Below are 23,552 nucleotides of genomic sequence, written 5' to 3' on the forward strand. Positions count from 1 at the left end.
GAACTCCAGGGTCCCAGGTATTCAGAATATAGTCTGTTCCTGGGCAAGTGTACTTTGCATGGGCAAATCCCCTCGGACCCCTCGCCCTGTGGGGAGGGCTGCAGCTGGAGGAAGGCCGGAGATGTGAAAGTAAATGCCAGAAGAAACAGCTATAAGAGGTGAAAACGTTGCCTCTAGAGAGGGGAAGACGATGGGGGCAGGGCTCTGATGTTTGTCTAACAAATCTGGTACAATTATTTGATTCTATATGTGTGTACATGTTCTAAGAAATATTTCATTAAAGAAAATAACATTTTAAAAATAAAAATGCAATTCATAAAAGTTCACGGAACCTCTGGACCACTTCTGCTATACTTAGAGATCTCAATAATAGTTTGAAAATCTCGGCCGGGCGCGGTGGCTCAAGCCTGTAATCCCAGCACTTTGGGAGGCCGAGGCGGGCGGATCACAAGGTCAGGAGATCGAGACCACAGTGAAACCCCGTCTCTACTAAAAATACAAAAAAATTAGCCGGGCGCGGTGGCGGGCGCCTGTAGTCCCAGCTACTCAGGAGGCTGAGGCAGGAGAATGGCGGGAACCCCGGAGGCGGAGCTTGCAGTGAGCCGAGATCGCGCCACTGCACTCCAGCCTGGGCAACAGCGTGAGACTCCGTCTCAAAAAAAAAAAAAAAAAAAAAAAAGAAAATCTCCCCATCTGCGCGGGCGTCGCGGCAGTCCCCGGGGGAAGATGGGAGAAATCGAGAGGCGGCGGGAGTCCGTCCCCCTCCCCCTGCCCGCCCCCTCCGTTACCCTCTCTCGGGCGCCAGTCCCCGCACCCCCACAAAAAAGTCTGAAAACCGCAGGACCCAGCCTGGGCAGTATAGGGAGACCTCCTCTCCAAAAAATTACAAAATTAGCTGGGCTTGGTGGCACACGCCTGTAGTCCCAGCTACTCGGAGGCTGAGGGAGGAGGACCAGTTGAGACCAGGAGGCTGAGGTCCTCCAGGAGGAGGACCAGTTGAGACCCTGATTGTGCCGCTGCACTCCAGCCTGGGTGACAGATCAATTCCCTGCCTCAAATAAGAAAACCGCAGAGCTGGGCCTTCATTTGAGGCCATGTGGGTATCGTTTTGATTAAATCATAAAGCAGTTTTCTCTCTACAGCAGCCCACAAGGGTGAATCCCATTTCCTTTTCCTCCCAGGTGTCACCTCTAACTCAGGACTTCTCCGTGTCAGGAGTTTTTCTACCTCTCCCGAGTTATCTGGATCTCAGGAACCTAGCACAGCATCACGCGAGTCTTGGCTCAGGTTGAGGGGGGAATAAAGGGAACAGGAAGCCCCTTTTGCGGGGCTTTGCAGGCTGGCGGTCAGCGCCTCTCTGCACCCGTGTGCCTGTGGCCCGTCACTCTCCAGCCCCAAGGCCTTCAGCGCATTCGCCGCACAGCTCCAGGTTACAGTTTCCTCGGCCGCACAGCACAGCATGTACCTCACATTTTTAACTTCTATCAAAGAGTGGGCCCTGCTCTCATGAGTTCGGCGCTCAGTGGGAGCCAGGTCCCAAAAGTGAACTTCAGGGTCACGCGAGAAGCACTTGTACGCCCCACAAGGGCATGATTTCGGGTATTTGTCTGCTTTTTTTTTTTTTCCAAGCTGCTGTGTGCTCAGTCCCTGAGACAGTCCCTGCCACCTCACAGGTGCTCAACAAATAGTTCTGGAGTTAATTAACTTAAAAGTACTATAAAAGAACTACAGCAAATTACATTCGTTGTGCAACGCAAAGGCACCCTACACACGGCGTGAACGCTTGGGCTCCCGGAGCGACGGCAAAGCCAGGACGCAGGCAGCGGGGAGAGGCAGAGGCGCCGGCCCCTGACCGTCAGTCAGAGGCGGGAGCAGGCGTGCCCCGCCCCCCGGGGGGCGGACCTGGAACTCGGCGGCGCGGGGGCGGGGCCTGGTTCTCCGTGCCGGGGGGCGGGGCCGGGACCGAACACACCGGGCCGGTTGGGGGCCCCGCTCGCCGGCGGGAGCCACCGGAGCCCCGGCCACGAAGGGGTGCGACCCCCTGCCGACCCCGCCCTCCCGGCTGCAGCCCGGCCAATCAGAGCAGCTCTTACTGGCGGGTGGGCTGAGCCGGCCCAGCTGCTCGGAGGCTCTGGCATGGTAACATCCCCGCGCGGGGGTGGAGGGGCTCGGGGCGGTCCCACAGCGCCCCCTGCGGCCTGGGCCGTGGCCGAGGGGGCGGGGAGGCCACTGGGGATATCTGGGACCCCGGGGAGGGCATGGGGGGCCAAGGGTGAGGGAAGAGAGCCCGGGAGGGGGGATGGGGGCGGGGACTGGGGGCGAAGGGGCGGGGGAGGCCATGATGGAGCCTGGCCGGGGGCGAAAGGGGCGAGAGTGGCGGGACGGGGTGAGGAGTGGGAAGGGGAGAGGTGGGGGTAGGTTCGCGGAGAAAGATCTGGAAAGAAGAGGGGGCGGAGATGAGGGGACCAGGGTACAGGTGGGGACCAGTTTCCCCTCCTGGGATATTTGGCGTGCGACATGCCCCTCCCCCAGCCCCAGCGCCCGTTTCCTTTGGAAGCCTGGGTGCTCCTCAGACCACTTGGGACTCCTTGCTTCACCTTCCCGCATTTGCAAGAGCTTGTCTCCTGAGGCGAAGAGGGGGCCTCTGAGGAAAGGGGCTCCCAGCCCTGGCCATCAACAAACTAACGACTCTGTGTGACCTTGGGCAAGTCACTACCTTTCTTTGGGCCTCAGATTTCCCATCAATTTTTTAAAAAAGGAAATGCATGAAAATTAAATCCCAGATCTCTTCCAGGGTCTTAATGAAGAGGTTTTTGAGGAGGAAGTTTAGGAGAATGGGTTTGGTAGGGAAGCAAAGGAAAGGATGAAGATGGAGGCGAGGCCTTGGGCTGGGGCGGGAGAAATCCCCACGGGTGCGGGGGGGATGGTAGACAGAAGGCCTGCCGGGCTGGGGCGGGCTAGCCATATCCTGTTGGAGGGATGGAAGAACTCTAAGGAGAGGAGGAGGTTGAAACCTAACTCTGCAATGATGGAGACCAAAAGAACCATTTGCTTCTTCAGAGGGAGAGTGATGAGATGGCAGGATCAGAAAGAAGTAACAGGGGCCGGGCGCGGTGGCTCATACCTATAATCCCGGCACTTTGGGAGGCCAAGGTGGGCGGATCACCTGAGGTTGGGAGTTTGAGACCAGCCTGACCAACATGGAGAAACCCATTCTCTACTAAAAATACAAAATTAGCCGGGCGTGGTGGCACATGCCTGTAATTCCAGCAACTTTGGAGGCTGAGGCGGAAGAATCGCTTGAACCCGGGAGGCAGAGGTTGCGGTGAGCTGAGATCGCGCCATTGCACTCCAGTCTGGGCAGCAAGAGCAAAGCTCTGTCTGGGGGGGGGGGGAAACAACAACAGGAATACTTTCTAATAAGGCAGATCTTTGGGGAGCAAGAGGAAGAGTAGGGCTGGTCCAGGAAAGTTGGAAACTAGGATGGTCTGAAACGGAAGGGCAGATGCTGTTTGGGGCAGCTGAAGAAGGACGGCAGGTAGATCACAGGATAACCAGCTGGTCTCTCAGCCTTTTCTTTTTTGATGATGGCTGCCACTTTCTGAGAGATGTGCCTCCCAGCCTTCATCTTCCAACACATATCACTTCAGGGAGTGGGATTGAGTCAGACCAAGTGGACCTTGGGAACACCTGGCTCGCCGAGGATTTCTGGATTGTATAAGGATTGGGGTTAAAAAAGAAAAAAGGAAAATGTATCTCAATGTAAGACGTATCATCTGTGGCGCCATCATCCTTGCTGGGAGGCAGCTTTGTGAACTGGTTGAAAGCACAGGCTTTGGGGTCAGACTGCTTGGATTCCAAACCTGCCTCTCCCATTTAATGTCTTGGAACCTTGGTCAGGTTACTTAATCTCTGAACCTCATTTTCTTTATCTGTAAAATGGGAGTAATAACCTCTAAGATGGTTGCCAGGATTAAATGAGTGTTTGGCACAGTGTCTGGCTCATAATAAGTGCTCAGTAAATATTAGCTATTATCGTTCCCTTTTTCTGTTCTTTTCCTTTTGTCTCTCCATTCTTGTCCTTTTCTCCTTTTGTTCTTCTGAGTGCTCAGTTCTGAGATGCCCTTTAGATGTGAAGTCTCAGAAATGTTGATTGCATCTTTAGTGGTGGGGAAGGGGTGGCCCCTCACTGGCCCCGGTGAACGTATGATCAGATGATCAAGTGTCTCTTCATCATCTCTCAGCCCACAAATGTGTTTTTGTTCCAGGGAAGACACGGGATCTGCTTCTCTTTCAGCAACCATTTCTATATCCTTCCCTGTCACTAGTTATTTCTTCATATTCTCACCCAGAAATAAAATAAGACCCAAAGTTTTATGGCACCGCAGCAGGTAGGAGAGGAACGGGGTGTTGCAGGAAAGTAGGGACGCAACACTGGAAGCTCAGGAAAGGAAGGCCTTTGGAAGTTCCATAGTAGTTTATGTTTATTCCATTGTTCTGTCCTCTGGGGAACTGTCCAGAATAGGCCAGTGTCTGAATCCTGGCCAGAGGTCTTCATCCCAAGTTGAAGATGACTGTATACCGTTAGCTTTATTAGGTTTTCCCATGCCAACATTTCATTCCAGTTTCTTTTTTCCAAGCCACAAAGACCTCTGTCAAGCTACCTCTCTCTGTCATAGCCTATAGTCAGATAATTTATACAGATGTACATACACACACGTGTACTCGCTGTTTTCAAAATGCATTTTAGGATATTCCAGTATGCAAAAATCTAATAAGGTTAGAGATGAGACTGCATTTGATCACAGCACTTTGTGTGCAGGGCCCTGACTAAACACTTGGGGGAGGTATAAAAGGAGAAAACTCAATCCCTGAATGTAGGGAAATCCCCATGTGAGTGGGAGACAAGCAGTCCCACATGAAACACCCAGCAAACATTCACAGAGTAGCATGTCACTCTGCAAAGTAGTGCATCATTTATCCTGAAGGGACACAGGTAGGAGTGTGTGTATGTGTGTGGGATAGTCATAAGGGTAACCTGGAGGAGGTGAATATTGGATCATCTTGAACAAAGCATGAGACTGTAGAATAAAAGAAATGTGTTTCACCTGAGGGTAATCTAACAATTCTGTGCAAAAAGAGGAGGAGGGAAGCCATTGAGTCAGGATGAGCAAAGGAGAGTGTGGGGTGGCCTTCGTTGCAAGGCTTTGACTGTTAGATGAAAGATTTTGTAGGGTAGGCAATTGGGAACCCTGTAAGTTATCAATAACATGTTGAGTCGTTGGTGATTTAACCACTTAGGTTGCAGGGGATATACTAGATTGCAAACAGACCTGCTTCATGTGGTAGGAGTTTTTTTTGTTTTGTTTTGTTTTGTTTTTTTGAGACGGAGTCTCGCTCTGTCACCCAGGCTGGAGTGCAGTGGCCGGACCTCAGCTCACTGCAAGCTCCGCCTCCCGGGCTCACGCCATTCTCCTGCCTCAGCCTCCCGAGTAGCTGGGACTACAGGTGCCCGCCACCTCGCCCAGCTAGTTTTTTGTATTTTTTAGTAGAGACGGGGTTTCACCGGGTTAGCCAGGATGGTCTCGATCTTCTGACCTTGTGATCCACCCGTCTCGGCCTCCCAAAGAGCTGGTATTACAGGCTTGAGCCACTGCGCCCGGCCAGGAGTTTTGCTTTTAAGGGAGTAGGGCCAGAGGGCAGATTGGATCCATTCCTGGTTCTGTCCCTAACCAGCAGTGGCTCCTTGGACAGATTATTCCCTGAAAAAGGGGGATACCTGGGGTGACTGCCAGGGTCTCCTCCAGTTCTGACATTCTATGTTCCCTGAATAACTACTAGACCTAACTTACCAGTGGCCCCCTACTGTTTTGTAGGACTTGCCAAGACCATTTAGTCATTAAATTAACAAATATTTATTAGCACCTACTTAGAGGGTGGTAAGGAAAACACAGTGGGAACTGGATATGAGGTGAGCAAAAACAGATGAAGTCCCTGCCCTTCAGTGTTTTCAGTCTAGTAGGGGCTACGGATATTATATTTCAATAATTCTGAGACTCATATTTGAACATTTGTCAAGTCAGGATGCATCTTTAAATTGACAGGATATTATAATTTGATTGGCAGCATTTGTTTTTTATTCATGCCAAATAGAATAATAATATAATCAGGATTGTACAAATAACTATAAAATCTTAGTGGATACTTGCTGAAGGAGAAGGTATATGGTGTTGTACAAGTATATAAAAGAGGGCTCTGACTAGTTCAGGGAGTTGGGAAAAGCTTTCATGAAGAAATGATTGGTAGATGTGAAGTGTATGTAGGCAAGGTGTGTGGGGTTGGCCGGGCCAACCCGGTTTTCTCAGGCAAAGGTGGATGCCTGAGGTGGGAGAGCTGAGAGAAGGTGAGTAGGGCTGGAGCTGAGACCCAGGAGCTCAGCATGGGGGAGGCTGGCAATGTAGCTGGGTAGCAGACGCCCTCATAGCCTCACTGGGCAGGGGGTTTACTAGTTACCCTAAGAGCAGTGGGAAGCCATTGAAGAGTTTTAAGCAGGGGGCTAACAGTCGGAGGTGCACTTTGAAGAGCTTGTTATGGCTGCCGATTGGAGTGGATGTGGGGAAAACAGTTGGGAGGCCACTGCAATTAGATGAAAAAAGATGGTGGCTTGGACAAGATGGGGGTGGAAAAGGAAATGGAGAGAAATGGATAGATTCAAGAAATCTTGAGGAGGTAAAGTTAACAAGACTTGGTGATTTATTGGCAAGGAAGAAGGAGTTGTAGAGAGTGACTCATGGGTTTCCATTTGGACAACTGATTGGTGCGGTGCCAGTCTCTGAGACAGGCTTCCCTGGAGCCTGGTAGCACCCAAAGATGTTAGAGAGGCTCCTGAGGCAGCTTGAGATAGGAAAGTGTGACACAGAAAATTGTATTTCCACCACTATTGATTAGTTTCTGACTTCCCATGCTGAGGAAAGCGTCAGGGGCAAGAGCAGGTCTGAATACAGAACTAAAGCAGTTGAGCACTTAGAAAAGGTGAGTCACATTGGAGTAGTTTAGCTCATACCCTTTTCTTCTTAGGACAAGGTGAAGGATAGTTTTTTTTGTTGTTGTTTTGTTTTTTTGAAAGAGTCTCACTCTGTCACCCAGGCTGGAGTGCAGTGGTGCAATCTCAGCTCAGTGCAACCTCCGCCTCCCGGGTTCAAGCAATTCTCGTGCCTCAGCCTCCCCAGTAGCTGAGACTACAGGCATGTGCGACCACACCTGGCTAATTTTTGTATTTTTAGTAGAGGTTTCACCATGTTGGCCAAGCTGGTCTCGAACTCCTGACCTCAGGTGATCCGCCTGCTTGGGCTCCCAAACTGTTGGTATTACAGGTGTGAGGAGCCACCGCACCAGGCCAGGAACAGATTTTTTTTTTTTTTTTTTTTTTTTTGAGACGAAACCTCGCTCTATCATCCAGGCTGGAGTTGGAGTGCAGTGGCACGATCTCGGCTCACTGCAAGCTCTGCCTCCCGGGTTCACGCCATTCTCCCACCTCTCCCAAGTAGCTGGGGCTACAGGCGCCTGCCACCATGCCTGGCTAATTTTGTTTTGGTATTTTTAGTAGAGATGGGGTTTCACCATGTTAGCCAGGATGGCCTCGATCTCCTGACCTCGTCATCTGCCCGCCTTTGCCTCCCAAAGTGCTGGGATTACAGGCGTGAGCCTCCGCATCTGGCCAGGAACAGATATTTTAAAGGCAGACATGAAAGGGCATTTTTAAATGCTGAGCATTCTCAGCATAGGGGAAATTGGCAGCAGTGAGGTACCTTCTGTTTAGCCAGATACCACCTTTCCCTGGAATTCCTCCCTATCACCCACTAACTTTCAGGCAAAGAGGCAGAAGGGCTGGGCCCTTTAGCTCCATCTCCAAGCCTCGGTTCACTTACATGAGTTTGTTTGTTTGTTTGTTTTTGAATAGGCAATACAGTCATATGGCTGCGTATTCAAAAGATACAAAAGCCATACAGGGAAAAGTCTCCCCTTTACCTCTGTCCCTTTCTACCATTTCTTGTGTGTCATCTTTTGTCTCTGATTTTTATACAAATGATAAAAGTTTGCTGCACCTTGCTTTTTTCCCACTTGTTAATATATCTTAGAGATCATATTGAGACAATAAGCTGCTTCATTCTTGTTTATAATTGTTTAGTATTGTATTTTATGTATGTGTATAATTTCATAGCCCTTTACTGGTGGCTATTCATGTTGATTCCAATCTTTTGTTTTTACAAATAATACTGAAATGAAAACCTTAAACATACAGCATTTTGGCCATGTAGGGCTATGCCTATAAAATGAATTTTTAGAATTAGAAGGTTCTATATAGAGGTTTGTTCCATTTGTTCTTCATTCATTCAATATTTGCTGAATACCTATTATGTGCCAGATGCTGGTAGGTACCAGGAATCCAGCTTCCAACAAGTCAGATATGATCCCTGTCTTCATGGAATGTTATTACACTCTTGTTGGGGAAAACATATCCAGGCAAACATAATAATTACAAAATTGTATACATAAGGAAACTAAAAAGGGGATCAGATAGAGAAATAGGAAGGAGCTATGTTAAACAGAGTCAGGAAGTCGTTTTAAAATAAGTGATACTTAAGCTGAGAACTAAAGAATGGGATGCGGACAGCCATTCGGGGTAGGACAGGGCAACCTAAGCTGTTCAAAGCCTATATCCACAGGGAGATAATTCAGGATTTGTAGAGGAGGGGATGGACACCAAAAAGGGGATAGAGGTAAAGTCAAAGAGATGAAGTTGGCAATTTGATGTGGAAGATGTCAAAGAAAGTAGGTGGCTAAGGATGAGGTCAATTAGGGCAGGAAACTGGTCATGAAGAGATGAGAATTAGGGAGACAAGCATTTAAAAGAATAGCGACTATTTGTGTTGAGAGAGCTTTGGAATCAATCTCTGTAAATGGGCTAATTAAGGTAGGGAAACCAGAAAAGAGGTGACTCCCTCCCTAGATACTTTGGGAATAGAAGAGACCTCTAAGTTATTTGAGAGAGGCACAGCCTTGCCGACAGGCAGGAGAATGGGTTAGAATCCTTGGGTAGAGCCAGTCTTTGCCTGTAGTGAAGCCTCCTTCATCTTTTCTGTTGCTTTGGCAAAATGGAAACTTTCAAAATAAAGATGACATTCAAGGGACTCAGCCAGCTGGCTCTGAGCTGGCACGAGAGAGCAAACCTACCAAGGGCTCAGGGCTTGGGGTGGGCAGGAAATCGGGCTTGAAGACCCTCCTGAACTTTGTGCTCCTTTTTCATCCTCACCACTTCTGCTTCCCTTCTGCAAAAAGCCCATCTCTGTGCCCATCCTGGGTCCTATGACTTTTCTCTCCCTCAACAGTCGGTTCCCGATTCTGGTCCCCGGCCCCCAGCAGCGCCTGCCCCCTTCCCACCGGGGCCCCCCATGATGCCACCACCCTTCGTAAGTTTTATGTCTTTCCCTGGGCTTGGCTTTTCCAGCCTGCACCCCCAGCTCCCCAGCCCCTAGCCACTGCTGCATCACCAGCACAGTTTTCCTGTAATGCCCCTTTTGCTGCCCTTGGAAGAGGGATGGTTTTACTTGGGCATTGGGGTGGGGAGAGCTGTTGTGAAGCTCTCAGTACATAACATTGACAATTCCCCCTTTGTCTTTTTGACCTTAGGACACACTGGGGCTGGAGGTAGGAGAAGTGGAAGGGAAAAGACCCCATTAATGTGAGGGCAGGGTGGGACTATCTATCTCTTTCACTACTCCTTACCTGTGCTCTTTAAATATGCCACAGAATTCGGGCTGGAATGGCATTGGTGGTCATGAGTTGGAGAGAAAGGGATGGGAGGCAGGGGACTGGGGTACTTGGGTACCTGGATACCTGCCTTCTGCCCCTTCATCTGAGAGGCCTCTTTGGGGGAGAATTGCTGAAGAGGTGGAGCCTTCCAGTCTCAGTCTGGTGCTGTTAAACTTCCCTTATTATTCCTTTCCTTTCCCATTATAATTAAGAAGCTGTGCGCTTGCCTGTTAGACCCCAGTTATCAGTCTTTCTCAGTGGTGAGGAGGGAGGCAGTTTCATGCCTTGTGCTTCTCAAACTAAAGCCTTGGAATTGCCTCAGAGGAGGGTGGAGGGTCAGGGAAGGAGGCGGTGGATATTTCCTGACAGGTCCTCTCTTCCTCTGACAAGGCGATGTCTTCCCTGCTCAGTGTCTGTTCCTTTTCTCATTTCCAGATGCCCCCTCCAGGGATCCCCCCACCCTTTCCTCCGATGGGGCTACCCCCCATGAGTCAGAGACCACCAGCTATCCCCCCCATGCCACCTGGCATCCTGCCCCCAATGCTTCCACCAATGGGGGCGCCACCACCACTCACACAGGTAATTGTTTCTCCTCCCCTGGGGCCTCAGAAAACCCTGTCACTTTAGCTGGGGGTGGAGATAAGAGTGGGCATGTGGGCCTCAGAAACTGGGGAAGGAAGGGAGCTTTGGGGCAGATCCATGTGGACTTGTCTGCTGAATGACTGAGACAACTCTCAGGCAAGGTGAGAGGCCAGAAGCTGGGGATTGCCTGAGGAAGTGCCCAAGTGAGGGACATGGCTCCATTGAGATCTCTCAGGACCCTTTGAGGTACCCTGTCCCTCCTGTTCCAGCCCTTACCTTGGTGGTTGGTTTCTGTCTTCTTTGTATCCTTAGATACCAGGAATGGTACCTCCGATGATGCCAGGAATGCTGATGCCAGCGGTGCCTGTCACCGCAGCGGTAAGCGCTAGGGGCCAGCAGGTAGCAGGCTCTGCCCTGCAGTCCCGTGAGTCTGACTTGGAATACAGGGCTACAACCTCCATTCTTTCCCTCTTCTCATCGCATCCACCCAGGTCCCCAGCAGCACTCCCCACACTCAAATCCTCCTCGCCAGCCATGTATTCAGCTCTTCTAGTTTCCCACTCATCCCCAAAGGCATATACATTCTCTTGTTACTCCCATGCCTTGTCCAGCTCCCTTAAGGAGCACACTTATTTTCACAGAGCCACACACTGTGGACACATGAATACAGTTCTTCACATCCTCTTTGTCCCCAGAAGAGTCAGTAGCACCTGGGGATCTTGCTGTGCCTTCTTATGCTATTGCTCAGTGTAGCAGAGTCTGGGTAGGATACAGAATTTGGCATCCACTGTGAAGGAATGTGCCTTGGGAGTTGTCTCAACCAAATACTCTCACTTGAGGAGAACGAAGAATGGAGCTGCTATGTGATTCTCCCCTGGGATCCCAGAGCCATGGCCCTAAAGGGTGGGGGAAGCCTGTTAGGGAGCAGACATCTCTAGGAGCAGGACACATGGATTCTGGCCTGGCCTGCTTCTCCATCCCCCATGGCCTGGGTCCTGGGGGCCACTGGGCTTGGCCCCAACCCTTCCCCCTCCTCTTTCTTCGGCAGACGGCTCCGGGTGCAGACACCGCCAGCTGTGAGTCTTCTGGGGGCCTGCTCCCCCCAGGCTCGGAGGTTGGGGGGCATAGGGGAGAGGGGACCGTGGACTGGAGCCCACCCTGGATCATGCCTGTTGGGATGCCAGGGAGCCTGGGATATTGATGGGACCAGGGGAATATTTACTGGGGATGGAATACGGGAGGCATAGGTGGGGATAAGATGGAGGTTGGAGCAAGGACTTAGTATGTATCCTGTGGCTTTTTTTTTTTTCTAGCTGCTGTGGCTGGGACAGGCCCTCCGGTGAGTTCTTCCAGCTCAGGGGTCTCTGGGTAGAAAGCCTGAGAGTCGGGGACTGATGGTTACATCTTTGGGGTGAGGAGAGGCTTTGGAAAAGGGGCCTTGACTACCATTCTGTGCCCCCCCCCCCACCCAGAGGGCCCTATGGAGTGAGCATGTGGCCCCAGATGGGCGCATCTACTACTACAATGCTGACGACAAGCAGTCCGTGTGGGAGAAGCCCAGCGTGCTCAAGTCCAAGGCAGAGGTCCTGAGCTGGGCTTTCTGGCCCTTCCTTTCAGCTGCCCTGACCCTTCCAAGTCTTTGGCCTTCCCTTAGTCTCTAACCATACTCATGATGGTTCCTCTGATCCCAAGGTCCAAGGTCCCTGACCACTCCCCACCCTCCCTGGAAATATCTCCATAGGATCTCAAGAAGTCCACCTTCCCCAGTTTGAGCCAGGCCAGGTGGTAGCTAAAGGTTCCTGTGTCCTCTACTCACTGGGTCTCCTTAGCTCCCCTGACTGGCTGGAGAGCATGCCCAGCCCACTGATGGCTCCTATCCCATCCTCTTGCAGCTGCTCCTGTCGCAATGTCCCTGGAAAGAGTACAAGTCAGACACAGGCAAACCTTACTACTATAACAACCAGAGTAAAGAGTCTCGCTGGACCCGGCCCAAGGATCTGGATGACCTAGAGGGTGAGACGTCCTACGAGTGGGCCGGGTCAGGAGTTCTGGAGGTTCTCTGTTGCCCCTGTGACTGACTGTGTTATCTTTTCCCATCGCAGTTCTAGTCAAACAAGAGGCTGCAGGGTGAGTGACTTGCCCAACTATCCATTTATAGTTGGGGCACCTGGAGTGTGGGAATAGACTCTCTCGATATGATTTCTACACTGTGGGAGGAAGAGCCAGTTTTGTCTCCTTGTGGAGTCATCCCCTCTGGCCCCAGTCTTTCCCAGGATAGAGAGACCAGCCAGCCCCTGAACTCCTCCATTCCTGCTCTCCTCCTGGACACTGCCCTTCTGGCTCATCTGCAGGAAACAGCAGCAGCAGCTGCCACATACACTTCAGCCACAGCCGCCTCAGCCACAGCCTGACCCCCCACCTGCACCTCCTGGCCCCACCCCAGTGCCCACAGGCCTCCTGGAACCTGAGCCAGGTGGGAGTGAAGATTGTGATGTGTCGGAGGCCACCCAGCCCCTGGAACAGGGGTTCCTGCAGCAGCTGGAGGAGGGCCCCAGCAGGTGAGGGCTGCCCCCCATGGCATTCCCGATGTTGGCCTCAGACTCCCAGCCTGGTTCAACCCTTGTCCTCTGCTGGGCCTCTCTCTCAGGAGGGGTTTGAAGATCTGGGTGTGACCTCTGAAGGGCAGAAAAAGGCTGCCCTGAGGAACAAGGAGGAGATGATAGGTTGCCAAGAGTTCAGGGCACTGAAAGCTGTGAGGGCTGGGGGACCCTGTGGCTGAGTCCCCTGTGCCCTCCAGTTCTGGACAGCATCAGCCACAGCAGGAGGAGGAAGAATCAAAGCCAGAACCAGAGAGGTCTGGCCTCAGTTGGAGCAACCGGGAGAAGGCAAAGCAGGCATTCAAGGAACTGCTGAGGGACAAGGTGCTGGAGTGGGGCTCCCAGGGAAGGTTTGGAGGGGGCTGGAGCAGGGCAGGCCCCATGACTCCCACCTGCTTCATTCCAGGCTGTCCCCTCCAACGCCTCATGGGAACAGGCCATGAAGATGGTGGTCACCGACCCCCGTTACAGGTAGGCCTGGGCAGAGGGAGCCAGGCCCTGTTCATGAGAGCTGCTATGCTAGGGACTTCCTAAGAAACCCCAGCTCAACACTCAGCCCTAAGGGAACCAGAGTCAGGACAATGATAGATTGGGCTGGGGAGCAAGGGGAAGAAAAGCTGGAGGGCCTCCAGGAGAAGGAAAGGAAAGGTATCTGACACAACACATTCAATAAATGCTTATTGGATTGAATCAAACTGAATTGAATTAATTGGGGAATGAGGGTGCTGGATAGGGTGACTTGAGAACCCCAAAGCAAAAGGGCCCAGTATTTGCAGTGTCTTGGAGCTGTATCTCTTCCCCTCACTTCCTGTCACCCCTACTTCTCCATGAATGGTGTTCAGATCCCAGACATCTGTGCCCTTGAAGCCGCTGCACCCTGTAGTGTCTCATGACCCTCCAGTGTGGGCTGTGCAGGGTGGTTCAGGGTGACTTCTCTATCCCCATCCCACTCCTACCCTTTATCCCAGTGCCTTGCCCAAACTGAGTGAGAAAAAGCAGGCATTCAATGCCTACAAGGCGCAGCGGGAGAAGGAGGAGAAGGAGGAGGCCCGTCTAAGGGCCAAGGAGGCCAAGCAGACCCTGCAGCATTTCCTGGAGCAGCATGAACGCATGACCTCCACCACCCGCTACCGGTCAGGGGGCCAGGCTGGACTGGGGGCTTGGGAACCCTGAGAACACAGAGGTCCAGGGTCTCTGTTCTCTGTCTACCTACTCACAGCTCATATGCTCTACAGGCGGGCAGAACAGACCTTTGGAGACCTGGAGGTCTGGGCTGTGGTCCCTGAGAGGGATCGAAAAGAGGTTTATGATGATGTCCTCTTCTTCCTGGCCAAGAAGGAGAAGGTAATGGTCGCTGGGCAGGATCCATCAGCCCATCTTATCCTGGACTTTCCTTGTCTTTGCTTTGTTATGGACCCTAGCCATTTACTTCTCCACTTCCCCAGTGTCCCAGCTTCTGACTTGGAAGCTGGCATGGGACTTGCACATCCCATTTCTGCTCTGGGCCTATAGTCCTGGGTGTAGTGAGGAGAAGTCTCTGAGAGATGGGTCTGTAACCTGTACTCCCTCCCCTTCCCTGAGACATGAAAGTCTTGAGTATGGCCTCCTTCCTAGGGTTCCCTAGCTACCTTTCCCCAGGTCCTCCTCTGCCCAGGCCTACTTGGGTAGCTCTGGCCTACCCTGCCTCACCCTGATCCTGTGGCTCCCCAGGAACAGGCCAAGCAACTCCGGCGCCGCAATATCCAGGCCCTAAAGAGCATTCTGGATGGGATGAGTAGTGTCAACTTCCAAACCACGTGGTCCCAGGCCCAGCAGTACCTCATGGATAACCCCAGCTTTGCTCAGGACCATCAGCTGCAGAGTAAGCCTGGGCCTCCAATCCCAGCTATCCCTTTCCCTTACTGGACCTGGGACCCCAGAGTCTGCCTCACTCCACTCACCTGTACCTCCTGCCCTCCCGGACACCCTAGGAGTACTCAACACTCACCCAGTCCTTGTACTTCTCTGGACTCTGGGGATACCAGAATGTTTCAGGACACCCCTGCCTCTGGGGTCCACTGTTGGGCTAGACATTGTGTGTCCTTGGAGGAGGAGCTCTAGGATAGGAATCTTAAGTCCTAGAGATGTCAGTGATGATGGTTTTAGCTCATGTGAATATGGTCTTAAAGCATCATAGCACTACAGGCCTCAAGTGGTCACATGTTACAATAGACTGTTGTTGGCCTGTAGTCACTGATGATACTGAAATTCACTTTCTAAAATTGCATCAAAGCCTGATTGATTCCCAGTTCCCTAAGATGTGAAACGTCAGATCCCAAGACAACTGGTTTCATGTTATGGCTTCTAATAACTGAATTCACAAGAGCTGAATACTTGCTCATTTATTCTTATACAATTAATGGTTCCCTCTTAAGAACCACCATTCCAGTGGCTGCTCCCACAGAGCCCTCTCCAGGCCCTTCCCCCACCACCCTGGGTATCCCTAGCACCTGTAGGACAGCATCGTTGAAACATTAGGGGTGCTGGGGTCTGAGAGGGTGTCCTCCTGGTACAGTGCCCGCTGAACCTCCTGCCTGTCTTTAGACATGGACAAGGAAGATGCACTGATCTGTTTTGAGGAGCACATTCGAGCTTTGGAGAGGGAAGAGGAGGAGGAACGGGAGCGGGCCCGGCTTCGGGAGCGACGCCAACAACGCAAGAATCGGGAGGCCTTCCAGGTATCTTTGCCATCCTTTCTAGATCAGAGCTCGGCTCTGCCCTAGAGCACCTCTTCACCCATTCCCTGCCCCTTTCTGGATAGGCTGCCTGTTCTTTATGTGCCTAGCCTGTCCAAGCTCCATGAGACCTCTCTCTGCCTGCAGTCTGTTTCTGCTGTACCCCCTCAATTCTGGACTGTGCTCTTCTAGGGAGACTAGATGTATGCACCACCCAGAAACTGCCAGCAGAGAGCACCCTACAGGCACGACTTGGCAGCTAGGCCATGTTTATTTCCCTTGGTGGGGCGCCAGACAGGCAGAGTTTATTCCCCCACCTTGCGGGTGGTAGTGGGGGTGGTAGTGCTACGGGTTACTGCAGGCAGGTTTCTGTTTCTTTGCCTCCCGGGAATGGCTTGTTCTCACATTTTTGTTCTGTCCCTCTCTGTGTATTTACATTCTCTCCTTTTGCATTGTTCTCAGCCTTCCATCTGCATCTCTTCATCTCTGCCTCTCTTTCCTGCATCTCCTCAATCTTGATTGTCCCTGCCTCTTCCTCTGCCATTCCCTCTCTTCCCCCTCATTCTGTGGCTCTGCCTCCCTCCTTGTCTCACTCTCCCTATAACTGGCCTCTCCCTGCTCAGACCTTCCTGGATGAGCTGCATGAGACAGGGCAGCTGCACTCTATGTCCACCTGGATGGAGCTATATCCAGCAGTCAGCACTGATGTCCGTTTTGCCAACATGCTGGGCCAGCCGGGTAAGGCAGCCAGGCTAGGCAGCCAGGCTCCCCCTTCTCTGGCCTGGCTTCCTGCCCTGCCAGCCTCTCTGTACCCCCTACTCCCTGGTCCTGTCCTCGGCGCAGCCCCCAGGCCTTGGGAAGCTGCCGCCCGCCAGGCCCCCCTCCCTCCCTCCTTGCAGGCTCCACGCCTCTGGACTTGTTCAAGTTCTATGTGGAGGAGTTGAAGGCACGATTCCATGATGAAAAGAAGATCATTAAGGACATCCTTAAGGTGAGGGAGGCTGGGGTTATGGATGGATACAGGATGGACGCAGGGCACACTCCCTGCAGAGGACTCCCTGATTAAGTCCTGTTTTGCAGGAGCATTACAGCTTGGTTCAGCAGATACCTACTGTGATCCTTTACTGTGCACTAGGGATACAGTAATGAATACACAATTTCTACCCACAGGAGTTCATGGTCTAATAGGAAGATATACATGAGAACTCTTATACAAAGGGGCAAGTGTTACTACAGAGACAGGAATCTGAAGAACTAACATTTGAACTGCACATTTAGAAATCAGTAGGTGGAAGAGGTTGGAGTGTACCCAGGGTCCTAAGAGCAAAGGCAAGGGGGTGGAAAGGGCATGCCAGGTCTGAGGAGGAAGAAGCATAGCTAATTGTAAACTGGTAGCACACAGATTGTTCTGGCCTGTACAGTGTTTTTTAAAAAATTTGGAATTTGTTGATAACATTTTAAAACCAGGAAACGTCACATAAAAAATCTGAATCTTTAGCTTCTCTTGTCAGTATGGATTATCTAGCAGCATTGAGCTGGATTTGCAAGGCATTCTGCAGACTCAAGCTGAGATGCCACTTTAGAAAGGGCAAGTCATCCTTCTCACCATTCCTTAGTGCCTTCTTGATACTGTCATAAGTGTCAGCTGCCATTTACCATCATTCATGGCCTGTTGCTTTTCTTCTACTGGAGAAGAGAAATAGTTCTCAATATTTACATCTTATCAAAAGTGGAAAAGTGAGTGAGTGATGGACTAAACTTGTGTTCCAAAAGAAAAAACAAAGAGAAAGCATATTTCTTTATGGAAGTGAAGATTCTAATGCATTTGAGGAGATAATACAGTACAGTGGTTAGGAGCAGGACTGGAGGCAGACTGTCTACAGTAAAAGTCTAGCTTAACTGCTTGCTAGTTGTGTGACCTTGCACAGGTCACTTGACCTTTCTGACCCTGTTTCCTCATCTAAAAAATGGTGAGTGTTCTACCAGAGTACACCTAATTACAGAGATTAAATGGTACCTGGGTTGAAAGGGATCTGGAAATAAAGCTAGAAATGTCTCACTGCACATCTATTTCTTTGAAGTATTGTTTTGCCTTACAGATTCACGTAGGTGTTGCATTTTGATACCATATTACCTCTCTATTTAATATAAATTTAATATTTTAAATTACTTACCATTAGGTAAGATATATCATACTGTCCTGAGGTATCCTCTTTCTCTGGAACCATATGCCCCAGTTTGGAAGTAGAGCCCTGCATGTAAAGTGCCTTGAATGCCAAAATAAGAAATTTGGATTTTTCTCTCGTAATAAGGAACCAGGGAATGATCAGATTAGATGGTGTATAGTAGAACCTTTCAGTCTAGAGTATGTCCTTATGTCCTTAGGGAAGGTTGTGGTGGTAGGTAGAGCAGTTCTTGAAGCCTCAAAATACTAAAACTGATAGTGGTAATTCAAATAGTCATATTCTTCTCACTTATCCCCAGACCTCTCTCCTACTGTTGGGGCTACTTGGTACAAAAGTCCAAGAAGCACTAGCTGCTAGGAGCTGGGTTAGAGGGATGGAAGAGGGTCAGTAGGGAGAAAAGTCAGTAGGCTGTGCAGGACTCTCGGTAGGAGGTGATCCTAGCCAGGGCAGTGGGGACAGCAGAAGAAAAGAGCAGGCTATAGCACTCCAGCTGTGCTTCTGAGACACTCTGGGTTTCTGTATAGGTGCCTTGAGACAAGCAAGGGTTGGGGTTGAGTATGGGGGGATTTTGTGCTGCTTCCTGTTTTCAAGTGAAGCAGCTTGAATCTTTTTTATGCATAGAGGTTCTACATAAGATTTCTATGTTAATAAACTGTTTCTGCTGTTTAAAAAAAAAAGAGGGGGAGAATTTAAAACCAGTGGGATGGAGTTACTAAGTAGAACTGACAGATTTTGTGAAATGGAGGGAAAAGAAGGAATCAGAGGTGTCAGGGAAGTGGATGATGGCACCACTGATAAGGATAAAACAAGAAGAGCAAGGCTGTAGAAAATAGGAATTCTATTTGGGGAATTACTCTCAAAGCAAATATCATATTTTAAAACAAAATAATCATATAAAGTAGAAATGCCTTATCCTGGGATAGCTAAATTTTATTGGACAATTAACTTTTAGCCAGAGTGGCTGATTGATAGGCCTGTAGGGGCCTATTCTGAGTCCTGTCTCTCCACACCACCTGAGAAAGCAGCTTTTTTAGACAGTTCCCTTCCTCTTTCCCCATTTGGGTTCCTGCCTATGGAGGGCAGATGAGCCGAGTCCCTCTTGCTTTCCACAGCCAGGCAGACCATAATGGTGCCTCTCATCCCATAGGATAATGCAAAGAGCCCTGGACTTAGAACACGCAGACAGATCTGGGTCAGGGAGATCCATGGAGGGTGCTCATAAGAAATATATTCTCTTGAGATCTGTTGAATTTGAAGTGTCTGAAATATCCAGTCTAGGATGAGTTTGAAAATCAGGAGAGATGAAGGATGAGATTGCTAGGGAGTACAAATTGGGTAGTGAAAGAGGACTAAGTGCTATTCTCAGGAACATGCATATGCAAGAGAAGTAATAAGAGGTGAGAGAGGAGTCGACCTGGAGAGGGGAGTGTTGAAGAAGTAATTGGTAGAGGCACTGAGGACCAGATGAGTGAGGAGCAAGAAGGAGGCCTTGGATTTGGCTAGCAGACGCAAGCAACCTTTGGGAGAGTAGTGTCATGGAGGCGGCATGGGGACCACACGTTTTAGAGTCAGATAACTCCTGGTTGCTTATTGGCTCTGAGATCTCCGTAAGTTCCATGTCTCTGAGCCTGTTTGCTCACCTGTAAATCGGATAATTCATAGGTAAGGTTGTGAGAATTAAATAACATTTGTAAAGTATCTAATAGGTTCTCAATAAATGTTTATTCCTTTTCCTTTCTGCTGCATTTCAAGAGGTTTTGAAACAAAGGAAAACAGCAGAGGTAGTTAGCTTGATGAAGGGGACAGCATGGTGGAAAGGATGTTCCAGGTTAGGTGAGGTGTCTCCTTGATGGAAGGAGCCAGTGACGAGGGTGACTTGGAGCTTTCAATTCCCTGAGAATGAATGCTGTGTTGATAAGGACTGGGGCAGGGTTGAGGAAGTACCCTTGGAAAGAAGCAATGCGAGGAACACACCTCTGCCATCAGCAGAAAGGCCAGGGGAGGTGAGAGCTATGTGGAGGGAGAGGAAGGGAATCTGGCCTGTGCTTAACTGACGTGAGAGCCAGACTTTAAACTTTAGTGGTTTCCTTTACCACTCATGTCATCTTGGGCCAACTGAGATCACTTTTCTAAGCCTCTGCTTCACTGGAATGTTGTGAGGCCTAAATGAGAAGCACAGAGCCTGGTCTGTGGAGATATTTTTAGTATTGGTGGGGAGCTGCACACTTCGTGGCCTCCATTTCTCCCGTGGACTAAGTTACCTGGGTTGGTGTGGTGCTTGAAAGCACAGACTTTGGGGATAGAGAGACCCAGGGTAGGGTTCTTGCCTAGCCATACATCAGCTGTGAGACCTTGGGCAAGTGCTTGGTTTCTCCTTCTGTGTAAAATTAGGATACTAGGACCTATTCTTAAATGTAGAACCAAGAGGATTAAATGAGATAATGTGTGAAACACTCATCGTGGTACCTGGTACATAGTAAGCACTCAATAAGTAGAGCCAAAGGGTAGGGGTCAGCAAATGTTGATTGAGAATGCATGGAAGCTCTACTGAGCAGCAGGAGGGCCCAGCTGGGGCCAGAGCTTTCAGCCAAAGGAACAAAAGTTAATTTTGAGAAACTCATGCATTAATCAGCAGTTGGGAGACATCTCCCAACCCCTTCAGCTCCGTGTGACATCCAAACCAAGGCTAGGCATGGGGGCTTAATTGTCAAGTGATGAGGACTTGGATAACTTGGTTTCTAATGCATATCACAGTCCTGTGGATCTCTTCTGGAGGCAAGGGCCTTCTTGACCATCTGTAGTGTGACCACTCTGCCTGCCAGCTTTGGCCTCAAGGCACGTGGTACCCCTGCTTCATGTATTGCTGTGCCCACAGGACCGGGGCTTCTGTGTGGAGGTGAACACGGCCTTTGAGGACTTCGCCCACGTCATAAGCTTTGACAAGAGGGCTGCCGCACTGGACGCAGGCAACATCAAGCTGACCTTCAATAGTGTGAGGGGCTGGGCAGGGCATGGGGCTCAGTTCTGTAATTCATCCCAGTGCCTTGTTCCATTCCTTCTCACTCACCGTCCGACTATATTCCCAATTCAGGGGATGGTGGTAGAAGCCCAGACCCTAACTTTCCACCTCCTAAGGTATGCCTGAGTGGGACCCGGCATCCACCCTCCTGGGTGACCCTGTTCCATGTCCCTTCTTTTCTCAGCTGCTGGAGAAAGCAGAGGCACGGGAGAGGGAGCGGGAGAAGGAGGAGGCACGCAGGATGCGGCGCAGGGAAGCTGCCTTTCGAAGCATGCTGAGGCAGGCTGTGCCTGCTCTGGAGCTAGGCACTGCCTGGGAAGAGGTCAGGAGCGTAGCCTGGCCCCAAACACCCCTCAAGCCTGAGGGCAGCGGTGCTTCACCACTGAGGGCCCACCCCAGTCACGTCACAGCCCTGGGCCAGCTCCAGTTCCCTTCCTTTCTCTGCCCCAGCCCTGCCCTGTGCTCATGGCGGTGTCCAGGCCAGGCTGAGTGGGGCCTAGTCTGATCAGCAGTGCTCTCCTCGTTCAAGGTCCGTGAGCGTTTTGTGTGTGACTCAGCCTTTGAGCAGATTACCCTGGAGTCGGAGCGGATCCGGCTCTTCCGGGAGTTCCTACAGGTGCTGGAGGTGAGGCAGGCTTGTCCTCTGGATCTGCCCCAGGCCCTTGAACTCCTTAGACCAGTTCAACAGAGACCTCAGTGGCCTCCCTCTTACCCTTAGGGCACTCCTGGCCAGCTAAGGAAGGGGAGGCCTGAAGGATCCCTGGGATAGGCAGAAGGCTCTAGCCTGAGAAAGGGAGGCAAAGCCAGATTTTAGGAGGTAGAGTCCTTCCTGGGGCTAGGTCTGGTGCCGTCCTCACCCTTCTTCCTCTGCCTCTAGCAGACTGAATGCCAGCACCTCCACACCAAAGGCCGAAAGCATGGCAGGAAAGGCAAGAAGCACCATCGCAAGCGTTCCCACTCACCCTCAGTGAGTAAGCGGGTAGAAGGGACGTGGGGGAAGCTGGGTTGTTTTGGGGAAATAAACACTTTTGGTTTCCCCTTACATTATCTCCATTGGAGGGAAATTTGAGGATTCCTTTGGCCCTGGATCCTCCTCCTCTCTCGAATTCCCAGATGAGGGCTTCTGGAGGGCAGATAACCTCTGTACTGATACGTATCTGCTGATCTGCCCAGGGCTCTGAGTCAGAAGAAGAGGAGCTGCCCCCACCATCTCTCCGGCCCCCCAAGCGGAGGCGGCGGAACCCCTCAGAGTCAGGCTCTGAGCCCTCTTCCTCACTTGATTCAGTTGAAAGTGGGGGTGCTGCCCTTGGAGGACGGGGCTCCCCTTCCTCCCATCTTCTTGGAGCAGGTAAGCAGTTGCTATGAGCCTAGAAGCTGGAGAACTGTTGTCCCAGACTGAGAGGATGCCCTCCGCAAGCCCCAGCTCCTTTGAGGGTAGACTGGATTGGGAGGGCTGCACCTGTGGGAGTAGAAAGAACTTCCTCTACCTGTCCAGGCAAGAAGCTGGAGAAGGAAAACCGGACTTGAAATTCCTCAGAGCATGAGGTTCCTGCCTGTGAAGAATGAACACAGGGGCTAGAACAAAGAAAAAGAAGAGCCTTCCTTTCTCCTGTTGGGACTTAGTAGGGATTTTTCTATCTCCAGATCATGGCCTTCGGAAAGCCAAGAAACCAAAAAAGAAAACTAAGAAGAGAAGACACAAGTCGGTGAGTGAAGGAACTTCTACCTAAGCCCCTGCTATTTTGTGAGCTCTGTTCTACCTGACTCCCAGACTATCCACAGGAACTGAGGAGGTGGGCTCTGGACTCTTACAGAACAGTCCTGAGAGTGAGACAGACCCTGAGGAGAAAGCTGGCAAGGAGAGCGATGAGAAAGAACAAGAACAGGACAAGGACAGGGAGCTCCGGCAGGCAGAGCTCCCTAACCGTTCCCCAGGCTTTGGAATCAAGAAGGAGAAGGTGAGGGGCAGGGGCCCTAGGCCAGTCAGCACGCTGGTCAAGCCTCCACGGCCCTCAGTGCCGGCTAAGGGTGAGCTGTGCCTTTGCTCCAACAGACAGGCTGGGACACGTCAGAAAGTGAGCTGAGTGAGGGTGAGCTGGAGAGGCGGCGGCGGACACTCCTACAGCAGCTGGACGATCACCAGTGACCCGATGAGCTGTTCTCTGCCTCGGGTCTGTGTGAGGCCGTGGCTCCTGGGCCACCCTCACCATCTGCCTCAGACTTCTTCCTTAGTCTGGTCTGTGTCCACTTTTTCTAAAGTAACCCCACCCCCAGCACACCATTGTTGGCACCTCTCAAGGTTGCTGTTGGTGTTCAAGGTTCCCCTACTCCCTGGACTAGTGCAGTCCTTGCCCTCAGCCCCAGACCAGAGATGGGTGGTATGTGCCATGTGGGGTGGGTGATGCCAATAGATAAAAGTGTGAGAGAAGGGGTCTCCGGGGAAGAGTGACAGGTTGGTGGACACAGCCTGGGTGGCAGAGGGCAGGGTCGTCACCCTCTAGCATCAGTGCCTGCTCCTGCCTGCCCTGGTCCTGAGGCTCCACCACTTCTTCCTCCACCCAGGACCTAATGTACGTGTGTTTTGTTTTTGTTTTTTAAATAACAATATTTATAACATGGCCAGTGACTCTTTTCCATGTGC

At 51.1% G+C, this 23,552-nt stretch overlaps 2 protein-coding genes across 52 annotated transcripts in view; one reads left to right on the forward strand and one right to left on the reverse strand.

Annotated features, from left to right (window-relative positions):
• Nucleotides 1-2,064, reverse strand: part of FAM186B (family with sequence similarity 186 member B) — a 40,008-nt gene extending 37,944 nt beyond the window's left edge. The window contains exon 1 of one of the 2 annotated variants that reach the window (XM_077954082.1): nt 1,740-2,064. The gene's annotated coding sequence lies outside the window, so the exon portion shown is untranslated. The remainder of the gene's footprint in view (nt 1-1,739) is intronic. The other variant, XM_077954080.1, reaches the window with a different exon arrangement.
• A 42-nt stretch (nt 2,065-2,106) lies between these two features.
• PRPF40B (pre-mRNA processing factor 40 homolog B) lies at nt 2,107-23,529 on the forward strand. 50 transcript variants are annotated; one of them, XM_077954083.1, is made up of 27 exons: nt 2,107-2,139; nt 9,390-9,470; nt 9,691-9,708; nt 10,249-10,392; nt 10,708-10,773; nt 11,444-11,471; nt 11,709-11,734; nt 11,868-11,978; nt 12,288-12,408; nt 12,498-12,522; nt 12,747-12,953; nt 13,193-13,316; nt 13,399-13,463; nt 13,961-14,125; nt 14,228-14,336; nt 14,703-14,853; nt 15,576-15,709; nt 16,330-16,444; nt 16,606-16,697; nt 20,768-20,884; nt 21,096-21,233; nt 21,441-21,536; nt 21,789-21,878; nt 22,085-22,259; nt 22,556-22,617; nt 22,726-22,869; nt 22,965-23,529. In XM_077954083.1, the coding sequence occupies exons 1-27, from the start codon at nt 2,137-2,139 to the stop codon at nt 23,055-23,057; spliced, it is 2,700 nt and encodes an 899-aa protein (XP_077810209.1). In that variant the 5' UTR covers nt 2,107-2,136; the 3' UTR covers nt 23,058-23,529. The 50 variants fall into 50 exon arrangements, with proteins under 50 accessions (XP_077810209.1, XP_077810210.1, XP_077810230.1 ...); XM_077954084.1 differs by having other exon boundaries at nt 21,792-21,878; XM_077954095.1 differs by lacking the exon at nt 2,107-2,139 and adding an exon at nt 3,244-3,325.
• Nucleotides 23,530-23,552: the final 23 nt, after the last annotated feature.

The sequence above is a fragment of the Macaca mulatta genome, chromosome 11 (assembly GCF_049350105.2).
Source record: "Macaca mulatta isolate MMU2019108-1 chromosome 11, T2T-MMU8v2.0, whole genome shotgun sequence".
Lineage (NCBI taxonomy): Eukaryota > Metazoa > Chordata > Mammalia > Primates > Cercopithecidae > Macaca > Macaca mulatta.